The sequence below is a fragment of the Bombyx mandarina genome, chromosome 03 (assembly GCF_030267445.1).
Source record: "Bombyx mandarina strain Sakado chromosome 03, ASM3026744v2".
In the NCBI taxonomy this organism is placed as follows: Eukaryota; Metazoa; Arthropoda; class Insecta; order Lepidoptera; family Bombycidae; genus Bombyx; species Bombyx mandarina.
The window spans coordinates 6,865,980-6,883,878 of record NC_143210.1 but is presented as its reverse complement, the minus strand read 5'-3'; the positions used below and the strand labels follow the sequence as shown (position 1 = coordinate 6,883,878).

The following is a 17,899-nucleotide window of genomic DNA, read 5'->3' as shown; positions in this document are numbered from 1 at the left end:
GTAGTATAATAAAAAAAATTCAAGCGCTCACAGCCTAATAGGTAGTCGCAACAGTGTTATTGTTGTGCGATCCTGGCGATTTTTTTTTTATTGCTTTGGTAGGTGGACGAACTGGCACAGCCTACCTGGTGTTAAGTGGCTACTGGAGTCCATAGACGACGTAAATGTCGCCACCTACCTTGAGATATGAATTCTAAGGTCTCAGTATAGTTATAACGGCTGCATCACCATTCAAACCGAAACGCATTACTGCTTCACGGCAGAAATAAGCAGGGTGATGGTAGTTACCCGTGCGGACTCACATGACGTCCTAACACCAGTAATTACGCAAATTATAATTTTGCGGGTTTTGATTTTTTCTACACGATATTATTCCTTCACCGTGGAAGTCAATCGTGAACATTTATTTTGTCAAGTACGTATTTCATTAGAAAAATTGGTACTTGCCAGCGGGATTCGAACACCGGTGCATCGCTTGATAGGAATGCACCGGACGTCTTATCATTTAGGCCACGACGACGAATATTATAGTCTTCCTTAATAATTAATAATGCTTAATCATTAATAATTGCCGGCTGTCGCTTAGCCACGTCTATAAAAAACTCTAATGAAGTGTAAATGACATAATATTATTGCAATTGACTTTTTGGTATCTACATAGAATAGCGCCACTCCATTTTTCCACAAAGACATCTACGATAGCGTCGTCAGCGACTTGGCTCTACCCCTGGCATTGCTGATGTCCATGGGCGACGATAATCACTCCGCATTAGGAGGGCAGTATGCTCGTCTGCCTACAAGGGCAATAAAAAAAAGACTAAAAGATTTAAAGGAAATCGCACAGTAGTGTTCTCCGATATATTCTCCGATTATAAAGCCGGTCTGCATTTGCCGATAGTAGAACGTGTTGTAAACCCGTACAGGTGATTCTCATCATACTGCCTATTTCTGTCACGTAATCCGGTACGAGCATTGCAACCCAATTTCGACTTCATGTCTTAAACTCACAGCATTCTCGTTTTATTGACGAGTTCCGATAGTAGTTTTATACCAGGTGAGCCATCACATCACTATCTAAAACAAAAAAGATGTGTGGTGTCGTATGACACCGGATAGGAACGAAGTTCCTTATCATAAAAATATTGATTTTAAATTCGAGGTATAAAGAAAATAAAACTGGAGGCTTCGGAACAACCCATGGTCATTCGGTAACGTGCGAACTTAATGTGGTACACTTCATTCACGGTTGTTTGCATAAGACTTAGTGTATTGCGCAAACGAACGCTCTGAGATCGTGGTCAATGAATGATAATAAAATATGTTATTTTTTGTGCGTTATTACAAAGTTAAGTCGTACACTGTGTGCATTACTAATAAAAATCTTACGTTACGGATGTTTTTTCCCGGTTAGGGTACCCCTCCGCATCGTCCCATAAGGAACTTCGTTCCAAAAACCTTCATGAAAACTATTTTTTTGCATCCCTTTCAACTGACAGATCATGGAGTAAATACAAGACTTATAATGTTCTGCGATTCAGTGAAACGGTAAATACGATTAACTGAAGACATATTTCAGGGTTTTTATTATGCCTTATTAAAAAGAAAGCTGCCTACCTGGAGGCTACTGAGCAACCTTTATAAAAGATTTACGTTGGTCTTTTATAGCGAATTTTTGAATGATTCGGGTCGTAAAGAAATTGAATACCGCTTATATTCTATGAGTAAGGCTTCGTGGGCTGTTTAATAATCGGTATAGAATCGTAAGTATACGACGATGAAAACATATTTTGGACTTAACAAACTTTTTATTACACTAAATGGGTGAACTAGCTAACGGTTCATCCGATTGAGTTGTTCCCGTTATGACGTCTTTAGGTGCCGGCAACTATCTAACATAAGATAGGTCGTAAGCTATCGCAAGTCCGCATGAAGATCTCATAATTTAAGGGGGTTTAATTTTATTATTTATCTTTCACGGTCGAAGTCATTCGTGAACAGATGATAGATACGTATTTAAAAAAAAAGTGCTTAATAGTGAACTAACTTAACTACGCGTATATAAGTTCTTCAAATTATTTTTCTATTTAATTAATGTGCAGATTAGTGAACGAGCTTTCAGTCCGCCTGTAAAGCGGTAATTCGAATCCATAGAAGTCACAACGTGAACGCCGCCTTCCATCTTTAGATTATAGTCGACGTGGCCTAAAGGTTAAGGTCGGTGCATTGGTATCAAGCGATATCCCGCCGACAGGTACCAATTTTTCCAATGAAATACGTACTCAACAAATGTTCACGACTGACTTCCACGGCGAAGGAATAACATCTTGTAATAAAAACTAAACCAGCAAAATTATAATTTGCGTAATTACTGATGTAGGACGTCTTGTAAGCCCGCACGGGTAGGTACCACCGCCCTGTCTATTTCTGCCGTGAAACCGAAATGCGTTTCGGTTTGAAGGGCGGGACAGCTGTTGCACTGTTGCTACTGAGACCTTAGAACTCTTGTCTCAAGATCAGTGGCGGCATATACGCTTTAGTTCTCTATGGGCTCCGGTAATCACTTAATATCAGGTGGAGCGTGAACTCGTCCACCCATCTAAGCAATAAGTAAATAAAATATATCATCAAAGTTTTAACAATATTATACTTGTATGTGCTGTGAAAAGGCGAGTTCTCTAGCATAATATGCTCATGATATACAATACTGTCCGTAAGATGTATCATACTATCACATAAATTTACTAATTGAACTTAATAAAATATTTCTAGTAACATTCGGATAACCATTGGTTAACATCAAATACTAAAAAATATATAAAAGCTCAGAAGATATTTAGAAGATACAGCATTGCAAAATCGTTAATCTGTAGCTAGACTTATTCCCCATAGTCCATAGTGGTAGTAGAAATATTAATAAAAGTTTGTCCACTTAATTTTCTTTCATAGCGTCCCCTAATCTTTCCAAAATGTCGTATTTCCACATTTCCAGAGGAATATTTGAATAATTCATATCATAAACAAATTTATATCAATTTTATTGTAGCAATAAATTCAGTAGACAAAATAGTCTGAGAAGAGTCGTAAATTGGACGACTGAAATTTTAAAATAAATAATTGCGTGGTAAAACCAGATCCAAAATTTGTGTAGCTGTTTATTTCGAATAACCGGGGTCGCTATGTTTTACAAAATACCTACACACGATAAATTGCTAGATTGGGGTTATTGGATATGTGATTGTTCATTGTTTTTAAAAAAATGGTGGGCAGAGAGACTCGTATCATTGCCAGCTTATATGGTTGGCAGTGACCACTTTATGACCAGTTTTGGATTATAGTTTTAACAAAACAACAAATGCATTTAAGAAATATAGTGTCGTTACTAGTGGTAGGACCTCTTGTGAGCTCGTCCACCCATCTAAGCAATAAAAAAAATATATAAAAAATAAATTGATGATGTAAGGCCTGGTATCGAGCGACGTGACTATTCCGCTGTTCAAACCCACGAGGCAGGTCGCGATTTTGTAATGAAGAACATGTTAACCCGTATTCACGAAATACTTGTGTCCTCCACGTGATTTACACATAGGAATAACATCGTATAATAAAAACTAAGCCCGTTATAATTGAAGACATGAACGGATGAAGTGGTTATGATACAATTTTAATCAATTAATTTTGAGGAAATGGGCAACAAACTTTTGTTAGTTGTACTTTTTCTTCGTACATAACTCCTTCATCACTGTAATTTCTAAAAACTCAAAAACCTTAAAAATGGTACTTAACCCCTTCATCCACTCATGTCTTCCAAAATCTATATTAATTATTATCTCGACTATATTAAACAGTGTGAAAGTGGCCCCGGTAAACAACAAATTAAGGAGCGGACGGTTAGCGTGGTATGGACATGTGATGCGCAGAGAGAAGATGCATGTGACTAGGAGTTTTTTTTTTATTTTATTTTTTATTGCTTAGATGGATGGACGAGCTCACAGCCCACTTGGTGTTAAGTGGTTACTGGAGCCCATAGACATCTACAACGTAAATGCGCCACCCACCTCGAGATATAAGTTCTAAGGTCTCAGTATAGTTACAACGGCTACCCCACCCTTCGAACCGAAACGCATTACTGCTTCACGGCGGAAATAGGCGGGGTGGTGGTACCTACCCGTGCGGACTCACAAGAGGTCCTACCACCAGTGATTACGCAAATTATAATTTTGCGGGTTTGGTTTTTATTACACGATGTTATTCCTTCACCGTGGAAGTCAATCGTGAACATTTGTTGAGTACGTATTTCATTAGAAAAATTTGTACCCGCCTGCGGGATTCGAACACCGGTGCATCGCTTCAACACGAATGCACCGGACGTCTTATCCTTTAGGCCACGACCACTTCTAAATGTATGGATGTATGGAAATGGTAGTGCAAGGTAGAGGGGGAAGAGGTCGACCGAAGAAGACATGGATGGAGTGTGTGAATGACGATATGAGAGAGAGAGAGGAGTGAGTGTTGAGATGACGGCTGATAGAAGAGAATGGAAGAGAAAAATTAGCTGTGCCGACCCCACCTAGTGGGATAAGGTGGAGTAAAAGATTAAACAGTGTATTAGATTAATACGTACATCAAAAAAACACGTGTGGCACTCGGGGACTGCCGCTGTAAAGCTACTGCAAAGCATTTTTATCAACTTATGCAATTAGATAATAATAATTTAATATTAAAACAATAATAAAAATAAGACCATGCTATATTTATAAACATTAACAAAAGCAAAACATTAACTGTCCCCTTCACACTCATAAGCTAGACCGCGTGAGAGAGAGATGGGCAGACTTTTCATGATGCTCATGCAGTGTAACGTCACGCCGCGCGCTTATTCACAAGCATGGTGTAGTGCAACGTGGGAATGTGTTGAACGCGAGCTACATAGTAGGCCTAGTGGGGGTGTCAGGTTATTTTCGTTACGGAATTTCTTGATTCAGTCGCCGCGCTCAAAGCCCGCGATAAAAGTTATGCAATAGCTTTAAAATGTATCTTCGAATTACTCAAATGATTAATATGCTTCAAAGGTTAAAGGTTAAATCATATAGAAACGTCACTTAACTCCAACCCGATCTAATTAGTTCAGCTTTTGTGGGGATTAGTGAGGCACAAACGCAAAGACGGAATCCTCCTCGCCGTTAAATGTAATGTATGTATTAACATTCCTCAAGGGTTCTACGGTTCGGTACATTACAATATAGGAATTCTATATGGTTATTCTATATAAAAGTTACCGGATTTCTGAGATTTTTCGATGTCACGATTATCATCTTAAATAAAAAATGTACTCTACAAAGGAAAAAATTTGCATTATTTAGTGTAGTGTAGTATTAGATTATGTATTTAGATTTAGAGTTACAAATGTAATACAAAATATATCTATATATATTATTAATACGTGAAATTTGTACCCCTTTTTACGAAAATTGCGCGGACGGAGGAGTATAAATTTCACACACTAATATAGAGACAGTGCAGAATGCTAATTTTTTTAAATTATGCATTAATAATACATTAAGTCATGTATTTGACACACACACACATATATACTCTTTGTTTATTGTCAAACTTTTATTATTACTTAAAGTCTGTGGTTAAATTGAGAATAGGTTAGCTTTTTTTTCTTTAATATTATTTGTCTATAGTGTAATCTTGGCGAATCTGTGATTATAGAAGTATAATAATAATATTTGATAATAGAAGGATAATAATGTTCAAACTTCAAATTTCAATTAATTATAGCCAAATTTCGACTACTACGGGACCAATAGTATAAATTATAATACCATATAAAAACAGCTGTCGGCATCATATACTATCACATGTTTTTTTTTTAAATTAAAACTGCTTTTACTATTTAATCTAGCATTTATTATTTTAATTGCATTATTTATAAAGTACCGTTCTTCGGCATTTGAATATTATGCTGACTAGAATGTAATTTTTAATTAGCAGTGTAGAAATAAATTCCATTATGAATTTATAGTTCATATTATGAAAAGAAACATAATTAACATATAAGTCGTCCGTGGGGACCAGAATTATTAAGTATTCGAAAGGCTGACAATAATAAAATGACAATAATAATCTCGATATTGATCTGTAAATGTAGTCTACAACTCGAGAAAATCGAAGAAATTACTATAATGTAAATACATACCTATAACACGGTGGATAGGTTCCTACAAAGTCCCGTGTTTTACGAGAATCGTGTTAGGTATATGAGACTAGAAGCCAGTAGAAAAAGGAGAGTATTTTTTCAGAATGAAATATCGCAACTATGCCTGTGTGTATATTTTTTTATCTAAAATTTCGATTATACCCCTAAACTGCGTGTTCATAATGCATGATGTCATTTTCTAAATAATTATAAACAAAAGTCTCGTTATCGTGTTGTAGAAGTATCGTGTTATAAGAGTGTTCTGGGGATTTTTTCTTTTCGTGTTAGAATGGAATCGCGTTGTAAATAATTGTAAATAGACATGCTTTAACAAAAACTGACTTCAAATAGAAAAAAAAAAGATATCCTAAAACAAATTAATATGTATACACTAAAAACGATAATCATCGAAATCGGTTGGCGTGATATTGAGTTATTGAGTTATACACCGTCGCGCACGTACTTAATGGAAATTTAAGACTTATATGGGGCCACAAGGGAAGCGTCAGCTTTCTAATAAAAAAAGAATCATCAAAATCGATTCACCCAGTCAAAAGTTATGAGGTAACAAACATAAAAAAACAGTCTAAGTCGAAGTCCTTTTTTGAAGTCGGTTAAATTTCATGTTGTAGAAGCGTTAACTGTAGTATGTAAGCACCTTCAAGAGTTGGCATCAGAAAACACGAACAATTGGGATTCGTTTTGACACAAAATAGAGACTTTCCTTGGTTGAAATAGCCAGGCTCCATTAACTTATACTCGCCTACTTTATTATTCCATCAAATAGAATATTTGTAGGTCACAAGAACATACTCTTCTGATAGTAGATAGCTTCTGTCTAAATATTATCGATTAAGATCGCAAATGGAAACTATTTTTGGACGTAATAAATACAGAGCTTTCAACAAATATTACTTAGAACTTAGAATCTGTTTGATGTTTGCTTACAAAATAATAATATGTTTACCTACATCGGATTACGTTAATTTTAGCTAGGTTTTAACATGACTAAAACATTTGAATTTCTTATTTTAATATAAGAAAGACAAGCCGTGCGTCGTTTGCACTGTGTTACCGAATGGTTAGCTCCGAAGCAATTGAAACACAGTTTTCTCTTCTGGATGAACTCCCGGCGATTCTCGATTGCTTCTTGTACAAATTTCTTGCATTGATAAAGCAAGTGATCTTCCGAACAGAATGAGCAGGATGCAGACGTCGTCACGCTGAACACCTTCGGTTTATCCACTGCATCTTTGCCTCTAGACTCTCTTCTTTGGTTTGGTTCTAAAAACTCGAGTGCTCGATATCTTGATTCCAGGAATGATTGGAACTCGCTTAGTGTAGGCAATCGATCAGCCTGTTCGCTTAGTTTTTGTTGCAAATTTTTTTTTTTGTTTTTCGAATTATTGAAATGCTCAATTTCGAAATGTTTTTTTTTTTTTTGTATCAACATGGAGAGCATCAAACATGTTTGATCTTTCAAATGTTTCATAATGGCTATAAGCAATATGCTTACAACTTCTTTTGTTCAATACTCGTAGTAAAGTTCTAAATATTGTTTTATTTATAATATATCTAGAAATATCATATCTGTACTTCCTGAAAAGCAGACTTAAATCTTCTATTACTTGCAGTGTTTATTTTTCATCACCTTAAAATACGATCAGACTGTCCATAGTGAGTGGACACCGATGTACATGAACATCAGAAATACAGAGAACACTGTCTACCAAGAGGTGGATTATATTTGTCATAACCTTCGAGAAGTAATGGAAAGCAATTTTTTACCACGGGCATTCCAAAACCCGGACAATACGTGGTAAAAAATTATCTCTGAAAACGGACTACGAATAAAAGCAATGGTTTCAGATAGTATGAACATATTGTTTCGGTGGCGGGTGGTGAAATATTCAAATGTATCTGATGGGATCAAACAACCCTTTAGACACTCCTATAGATTATACAACACAAAACACACAGAGAACCAAAGTCTCTCCGTGGACACAGAGTTTCGAAACAATCCGTGAATGGATTACTACACGATGGACCAATTGGAAGAATTAAGTCCAGAGCTGGAGTAATATTGCAGCACGTCAGGTTGCACTTGGGCTTTGATCAGCTTTTGTCCCGGACTGAAGTACCGTTCGGTCTCTTGAGGATCCACAACGTTTTAAAAGCGAACTTGGTATTACCTTTCTGATTGACTCCGATACTGAACATTGTTCGAAATATCGATGGCAAGATTCCTAATACTCTCGGAATGTTTCTGGAACACTCTTGAGGGATCTGGAATACTCTGGAATACTCTAAAGAAGTTCTGCGAATAATCGAAAAAATGACAAAGATTAAATGAAAACGTCCACCGGCATAACAAAAAAAAACATTCACGATAAAATAATTTTGTAGCAACATTTTTGTTGGTAGAGTTTTTCAACATATTTGCGAACAAACAATTAAGTGTTTAGTATTTATTTTATGAGCTTCTGAGGAATTTGAGGAATCACGATGACGCAAAATTTGTCGTTATAGATAAATCTAAGTACTCAAATGCAAGTGTGGGGGAAGCATATTAGCCCGCACGGGTAAATAAATACCCCCATTATGCGAATTTTCGTTGCGAAGCAGTAATGCCTTCGGTTTCGAAGGATGGCATAGTCGATATTCTGCCACCACAACATTCATGTTATTGTGACTACGAGCTCTGGCAACCATTTAACACCAGGTAGGCCGAGAAGTAATGTACAAGTGGGGCAGGAAAAAAAAAGATGTGTGGTGTTGTGGGACACCGGATAGGAACGAAGTTCCTTATTATAAAAATATTAATTTTAAGTTCTATTCGAGGTATAAAGAAAATAATTATTCGGGTATAATTTTTTTATTATGATTTTTTTATTTATAAAAAAGAACTACTTTACAAAGTTATCACTTTAATTTATTCACAACGATTCATAAAATACCAGAAATACGAGAAGTTCTATCAACTGTGTAACATCTCGACACCGCGATTCAGGAATTGCTGAATTTACGTGCAGCGACATCTGTTGGTAACAAACTAAATAGAAAAAATCTTACGTTACGGACGTTTTTCCCGGTTAGGGTACCCCTCCGCATCGTCCCATAAGGAACTTCGTTCCAAAAAAGGTTCTATATAAGTTAATATGAAAATCCCGCACTATCAATAAATTACATCAAGTTGCATTGGCGACAGGGAATGGCAATCTAACCGAATCGGATCCTTTGAATTAATGTGCCCCGTGACGCGGACGTCCTTCCAAATCCTGTAAAGCGATGCTGACTGTTATTTGTTGCTTCGATTTATCAAGGGTCTCTGGTCGCCATCTGTAATCCAGACAGTTTATCAGAGCGAATTTGCTGTGTTTCGTTTCTGTGTACGTTTCCTCGAATCTGAGACTAGAATAACCGCCAAATTGCTCGGCCCATAACTATTAAAATCAGTCCCTGAAGGAATTTTCTAGAACTCGAGATTTTGGCTACGGCTTTTTACAAAATTGTTGCGTAAAGAGAATTTAATCGGGGACTAAGTTTAATCTTTTGTTTTATTTCGTACTCTACTTAAAACACCTTAATGAATTATTAGTCAGATTTTAAATTCAAAACTTTATAATGTACTATAAGTTTCCGACGACATTGTTGGTTAAATAGTGAAGCTATTTCTGTCATTTTTATGTCGCGCATATGTTCCATTCTGTAGATTGGAACAATTATTATAGAATAGATTGAGATTCGAATCTCATGTCTCAAAGTGAAATCATTCCGTTGTGGTTTTCATGGATTTCGATAATAACTTATCACATGGCTGACCTTTAGTTCATTCGTTCAATGAAACAGAAGCAATGAAAACAATTAAAAGAAGTTTTCGTAGTCACATTCAAAATTTTTCATGGTCTATGTTGGGATAAAGAAAACAGGAAAATACTCGTATCTAAGATTATCAATTAGATAGGTTGACAGAAGACAAATCGTATTACAAAAACAATAATTTTATTTCGGATAAACCCAGATAACATAATGGAAATCCATATTAGATTTATAAAAAGAATTCGTTGACATTAGAAAACATTGCAATTTGTCGTTGACGTGAAACTTCGCGACTCAATATTTCCGTATCCGTAAAGAAAAACAACAGTAAAATATGAAACAATTTGCTTTATGAATACATTTTTCGAGAACTTCTTTAATAGGTTTTTTTAATCAAGACTAAGCTCAGCTTTAAATGCATCGTGCGGAATAATTTTTCGTGCTGAAAATAATTCTGACTTACTGAACTTTAGTCAATACTGTATTTAATTTTTATAAATCGTAACAGCCCATAACATTTTAATCAAAATTGGCAACGTTACAGATGTGATGACACGATTCGTCTAATTTAGATACCCTTCTAAATTTGAAATTTTGAATCTTTAAATTTAAATTAATAAGAATATGAAAACGAGCGATTGAGCAACTCTGCATTGGAATTCAACTTAAATCATCAACTAACAAATGTTTATTGTTTGCTATTTTTCACAGGTCATTCATAGTCACTCGTATTTCAGGTATCAACAGATGCTTAGAGATGTTAAACCTGTCTCCTTCAAGTTATCGGAACGTTGATCTTAGCGATCGGACAGTGACGAGTAAGAAGGTGTACTCGCGGAGGCCGTGGTACGCTCCGCCGGTAGACCCTGCAGAAATATTAAGGGAACAGGAGAGATATTCAGGTGGGTACCATCTCTCATATATATAAAAACAAAATTATCCTTTATTCATCAGCATAATCGGTTGCTCTTGGCAGAGCAGTCGTGGTCATGTGGAATTCTTGCTTATTAAAGCCTTGACAGATGTTTTCCATAGTTTGCGAACCGAGGCCCGGCGCACACACTCGTTAAGTGGGGTTTCAGAAAGATCTTTCACCTGATCACTCCAGCGCGTGGGGATTCGTCCACGAGATCTCTTACCATTGACCCTACCCTGAACAACAAGTTTCTCGATAGATTTTGCTGGCCGTCGCGATACGTGTCCAAAATATCGAAGAATCCTGGATTGCACTGTTGACGACAACCTGTGAGAGATATTTAGTTCTTTTAGAATCGAGGTGTTGGTGCAATGCTCAGTCCAAGATATACGGAGCATCCTTCTCCAGCACCACATTTCTATTTATATCTATCCTTTATTAGCCTTACGATAAATTATGAAATTTAATTATTTGGTGAAATTACGGATGATACAAACAACTTTGATAAAATGACATTCGCAAAAAGGGGATGGCCCATTTTAGGCCCAAAGCGGACAATAGATTATAGAAAAAATACTTAGTGCATTAATTTTGTCATAAATAAATATGCATTTACTTTCTTGCAAATAAGCGCCACTACAGTTTACAATAAGTAGTTTAAAAAAAGTAACTCTATTGAAAAAACAAGGATTTTTATTTTTGCGGGAAAAATATTGCCAGCTTCAAAACCTTTTACGTATAAAGTAAATATTTTGAGTATATAAATAAAACATATAAATAAATCATTTTAATTATTATCATTAATCAATCGACTTTAATGGATTTTATGCACATAAAATAACATCGAAGACATACCCTTTGGACTTTAACTTGTAACTATACTTGAGACCTTAGAACTTATATCTCAAGGTGGGTGGCGCATTTACGTTGTAGATGTTTGTGGGCTGGAGTAACCACTTAGCAACACCAGGGTGGCTGTGAGCTCGTCCACCCATCTAAGCAATAAAAAAAACTTTTCTAGTATTGTTATTTAAATATGTACAACTAAAACAAAAACATAAAAAATAATGTTTACTCGTAAAAAAAAGATTAAGATATAAATCAATTATCGGTTATTTAAAAAAATAATCGATATATGAATTTCATGTAATTATTTTTCTTTATACTGACAACACTGAATTTAATCTGACTGACTGACACTTCGCTTGCTGCTCGTGGTGTTGTGCTTGCGTACAAAATGGATGTGTTTTGATTTTTCTTCGATTTATTTTACTTTTATCAATAACGTTTCATACTACGACTAAAAAACATTGTGTGAATTGTGGTTTTACCCTGACCGAGATTTAAAACCGTGTATATGCTCTCTTTTGCTATTTTTAGATGATACTAATTGTGTATGAAGATGAAGAAAATATAGATATTTAAAGAATTAAGTTTGTTTTTTATACCCTATTGGATAAAAATACATTAGGGACATCTTAAACATTAAGAAAAGAAAAGTTCTTGAAGTATCTCATAATCCGACACTTATTTATATAGAAAATTAACCTCAAAACGAGTTTTTATTTTTATTATATTTTTTATAATAGTGGCGTCAATTTCAATATATTTTTTAGATATCCAATACATTTAAGAATTTGAATCAGTACATTTTTATAGTAATATTTGATGTCCATCTTGGGCCTAGCACACTATGGAGAGTGGGCAATCCCCTTTACGTATAAAAGTACGTAGACTTAAGAATCTTCAACTTTAGCTCATTACACACCAAAGGCTTAAAATGTTTTACGGTAACTAATTTAAATTAACAAATTTTCATGAGTTTATCATAAATATAAACCAATTCAATAATTTATAGTAATCTAAAATTCCGAACAAGATATTTTGAGAAAGACATTTAACCTATATTATATTAGCTACAACAACATATTTTTGTTCAAAGAGGAATTTTATACTCACAAATTCCGCGACGCTGTCAATCCTCTCGAGATGAAAATTAGAAGCCAATCGTTTTGAATAAAGCCCCATTATAATTCAAATTCCATCTCCTTACTTCGGATTTCAGAGAATAATTTGAAAGACTTTCATCAAAATATGTCTTTGTTTTTCGTCGGGAACATATTTTTTTGTGCTCTTTTCAAAAATATGTACATATAATCTAAATTAGTTGTAGTAACTGCGGCGTTCACTATGAATACTGAGAGCAGTTTTAGTTACGTACTAATATGAATTTATAACCAATTTGAAATTGACAACCAGTATACTCATCACTTGGATGATACTTTTCTTAATCCCAATACACACGAAGAAACAAAAAGAAAAAATATAAATCCTTAAAGATTTAAAATAGACATTTCTATGATTTCTAGCAGGTAGAATTCATGCATGCCAATTTTCAAGAAACCGTCGTTATTGGAATACCTTATATTAAGAATTCGACTTAGACTCTTAAGGTAGATTAGCATTTACGTTACCTTATTCAGGCATTCTGGCGACCAGTTATTGTCTATATCATCTAGGAAATGTTGGTTTTCAAGAGTTTTATCACCAAAGAAACATGTTTCGTCTTGTTCCGTGGAAAAATGAAATAGCTGAGTAAATGTAAATGTTATTTCACTTGTATATAAAGTTTTACTATCGTCAAATTGCCAATATCCTTCGATGTCATCCCTTGGAGATACTTTCTTTACACTTTAAAATCATATTGAATTGCTTTCATATCTTCACACCTGGTTTATCCCATTAGAGCGCACGTTATTGACATTACTGTTTTCTTATCACTAGCCGACCTATTTTAAGCCTTAGCGCTTAACGGATATAGGTCATATTGACTATTCTGAAAGTTTTAATATTCTTTTACGTGGAACCTGAGCGTGGAACTTTTCAGTTCTGTATTTTCTTCGACGTTGCTCTTTAAATAATGCCGTAACACAGAAAAAGCCTTTTGTTATAAAAGTAATGCATCCCTATCATTTACAGGCAATTTTAAAGTTATATTTATCTTAACACATTTTTTTTTATTTGTTTGTTACAAAGATGTATGGTTTGATCGTTTTTGCCTCTATTTAATCTCCGTCTACTTTTTTAGAGCGTATGTAAATGATTCACTCCAAATGCCAAATAGGCAATAAAGTAACACCTTTCCGATTAAGTATTAGTGAGACAGGAAAAAAACAGTTATAGTATGAATACTTTTTTGATTATTTTAATACATATATGGATTAATCACGATAATTTTACGTTAACAAGTGAGATATCAACCACACTAGCTATTGTTGTCTGTCCACCTGTCTTCCTTAGAGAGCGTTCTCAACCACCTCGTTTATAATTTCTTCTTTTTCTCTCTTTTCTCCCACTATGTGAGGTCGACGCAGCAAGTCCTCTTTTTCCACTCAAGTACCCACACCTTTCTCTCGTTTATCTTCTTTCATAGAGTTAATGTTCTGTTTGTATGCCAAAGTAAAATCATAATTTCAAAATAAATTATTCTAACAGATTACGATTCTGAATACGGAGGCAGCGAAGACGCAAATGCAAAACAGGTGGAAGATTATTACGACCGGCACCAAGACTACAACGAAGCAGTAGCTCCGCAACCCGTCGAAGCTTTGGGGCACCTAGAAAGCTCTTCCATCCAAGCGAGCTTCGAAAAAGCTCCTACCACAAGCTCCGTCTCTGAATTTTCGATAGCTAATGCTGTGAATTTACGAGGTGAGTTTTTTTATTGAAAATTATTCTGAACATAATTGTTTAAATAATAATAAAACACATTGCCAATGTCGCGTTGAAATTAAACAAGATACTATGATCTTTCGGGATATTCATATTTTTTACTTGCAAATTTTATGACTTATTCTTGATTTTACATTCCTCATTACTACAAAGATGTTTGAATGCGTAATAATGGTTTCACAAAAAAGCTTCGGGCATGAGACCTTTGTTTACCTAATTTTGACTTTGCAGTGGAAATCTTTATTTAATTTTCAACCTAACCTGACCCGTCTATGTAAGGTAAAGTAAAGGTAGAATCAGGCAGGCGGTCGGCAAAAGTTTTTAATGCGTACAGGGGTAAGCTAACTCACTTTCCATCTCAAGTTCTATCCCAGTGTGTAGCTATCAGATACAATAGATTAACCCGTCATTTAAATATGTAACTATGTTTTCACATAATTAAATGACGGGTTAACTATCGTCTATGACCACGAAAACTGTAAGTAATAATGATGTCGACAATAATATAAGATTACAATAATTTAAGATTACAATAATAAAAAGCGAGATTAAACGGTAAAATTAGTTTTAAATTATCGCTACGACTCGTGAAGAACAAAGAAAATGGTATTCACATTTTGTAGATTCACTATATTAATAGTGAAGCAATGAATTTCTTAATCCATGAACATTAGGTGGATTTTCGTATATTTAAATAAAGTCTGAAGCATATTTTCATTTTAAAAAATTCTACGATTATCTTTGTAAATGGTTCTAAAATCAACCACTTTAATGATTCCTTCGACTTGGATGTTAAATTGTTATTTTTTACAAGATATTAAATCAGTCTCCCCAAGTCAATCTTCCCAAGTTATAGTGGGCCTTTAGGCCTCTTTTTATCGCGAGATTGGCAAAATAGAGATGTAATTTTTTTTATTGCTTATATGGACGAACTCACAGCCCACCCGGTGTTAGTGGTTACTAGAGCCCATAGATATCTACAACGTAAATGCGCCACCCACCTTGAGATATAAGTTCTAAGGTCTCAAGTATAGTTACAACGGCTGCCCCGCCCTTCAAACTGAAACGCATTACTGCTTCACGGCAGAACTAGGCGGAGTGGTGGTACCTACCCGTGCGGACTCACAAGAGATCCTACCACCAGAAAAGTTCATAGAAAGGCGAAATTCTTCAACGTCAAAGACAAGCAATAGAGAGAAGTAGTCTTAAGTTAGCAAGTAGGTAGCAGGATTTGAAATTCTGTATCTTCTGTAGAATTCACGGTGTTATTATATAAAATCCCTGACCGAATTACGTGTCCAATACCAATAATAGTGGTATAGTAAATATTTCACGAAATAATATTACTGTTAGTACTTGTGGGCGTTTCACGACGTGTCTCGTAAACGGAAGGATTTAATGAAGACGATAAAGGCGTCCGTATCGCCATTTCATATTTCCTCAGACCTTTAACTTCAGTTATGCTTTTTTTTGTTTTTTATTGCCCTTGTAGGCAGACGAGCATACCTGATGGTGAGTGGTTACCATCGCCCATGGACTTCAGCAATGCCAGGGGCAGAGCCAAGTCGCTGCCTACCGCTTAATACTCTCCACAAGCCTTGTTTGAAGAAGGACATGTCATAGCGCTCGAGAAACACCGTGGAGGGGAGCTCATTCCATAGCCGGATGGTACGTGGCAAAAAAGATATCTGGAAACGCACTGTGGATGACCGCAGTGGCTCCAGGTAGTATGGATGAACTCTACTCCGGTGGCGGGCGGTGCGATGGTAAAAACGAGACGCCGGTATCATCTCGAACGATTCCTCAGAGCATAGCAATAGTCTGGTCGATGTTTAGTATGATCATCACAGCGAAAATATATTTTGACGCGAGCTGATATTTTCTTTCAATAAGCCCGGTTAACGACCCGACGCGACGGCGTAAAATGAAATTGTTATGTCAGGATCAAAGCCAACGTTTTGGATGCTCAACCCTATCTACCAGGGGAATGTAGGGCGATATTTCATCATTGCTTTAATCTTTTCACTTTTTTATTTATTTATTAAAATTAGTAATAACTTTATTAATGTATACATACTAATAACAGAAACATTTTCATATGCGATAAAACTTAAAATTAATTAATTCACAAGTTCATAATCTTATTGGACATTTCGATACACATTTCCACGGCATGAATGTCTAACATTTTAGGTCGAATAATAAGACAGCTGATAATGCAATGTAATTGACCTTCTTATGTTTTATTTCAACGACCCTAGTTCGTAGGTGCCACATTTATGGGCTCCAGTCACTAAGCACACGTTAATCAGTGACTTTGTCCACATGTCATGCATTTTGAAAATAAATACCATCTAATTCATTTATTACATCAAAGGGTACATAATAATCCGATTTGTAAATTATTAGATCATGAACGAAGTCCAAAAACCTCTAAGACAATAAAGCCCAGATTCATATCATCATCATTCTCCTGCCCTTCTCCGAGTCACTTGGGGTCGGCGCAACATGTTTTCATATCATTCCACATTCATAGTTAACACTCTCTTAGCAACCTCATTTTCATTTCGTCTCATCACATGTCCATACAATCCCAAACGCGCACTTCTCGGCTTCTCTGTCACATGTGCCACTATCAGACTTCCTCTAACATAAGATTTATCAGAACAGATTATCCCTATAAAAAAGATCACGTGTATATCTTTGCATGCTTAATGGCATTGGAATAAGAGTTATTTTTTAACAGAGGCAGTACTCGTGGCTTTGGGTGGTGCAAGTGCGGCTTTGGTCCTTTTGATTGTGATGGCTGGAGTATTCGTGGCTCGTAGACGCAAGAACAGCCCGTCCCCTACGCCTTCACCCCCGATATTGGTGTATCCACCACACGACATCTCAGCCCCTTGCTATATGTAAGTATTTTTAATATTACTAATATTACTGGTGGTAGGACCACTTGTGAGTCCGCGCGGGTAGGTATCACCACCCTGCCTATTTCTGCCGTGAAGCAGTAATGCGTTTCGGTTTGAAGGTTGGGGCAGCCGTTGTAACTATACTTGAGACCTTAGAACTTATTATATCTCAAGGTGGGTGGCGCATTTACGTTGTAGATGTCTATGGGCTCCAGTAACCACTTAACACCAGGTGGGTTGTGAGATCGTCCTCCCATCTAAGCAATAAAAAAAAAAAAAAAAAATATATTAGGCATTACCGTAGACGTTCTTTACCCCCAC

At 35.8% G+C, this 17,899-nt stretch overlaps 1 protein-coding gene across 2 annotated transcripts in view; it reads left to right on the top strand.

Annotated features, from left to right (window-relative positions):
* LOC114251812 (synaptotagmin-15) overlaps positions 1 to 17,899 on the top strand; it is a 99,705-nt gene that overhangs the window by 27,083 nt on the left and 54,723 nt on the right. For both annotated transcript variants that reach the window (XM_089739790.1, XM_028186210.2), the window contains exons 2-4: positions 10,759 to 10,923; positions 14,433 to 14,648; positions 17,416 to 17,578. In XM_089739790.1, the coding sequence (XP_089595916.1) occupies positions 10,779 to 10,923; positions 14,433 to 14,648; positions 17,416 to 17,578 (524 nt within the window). In that variant the 5' untranslated portion in view covers positions 10,759 to 10,778. The remainder of the gene's footprint in view (positions 1 to 10,758; positions 10,924 to 14,432; positions 14,649 to 17,415; positions 17,579 to 17,899) is intronic.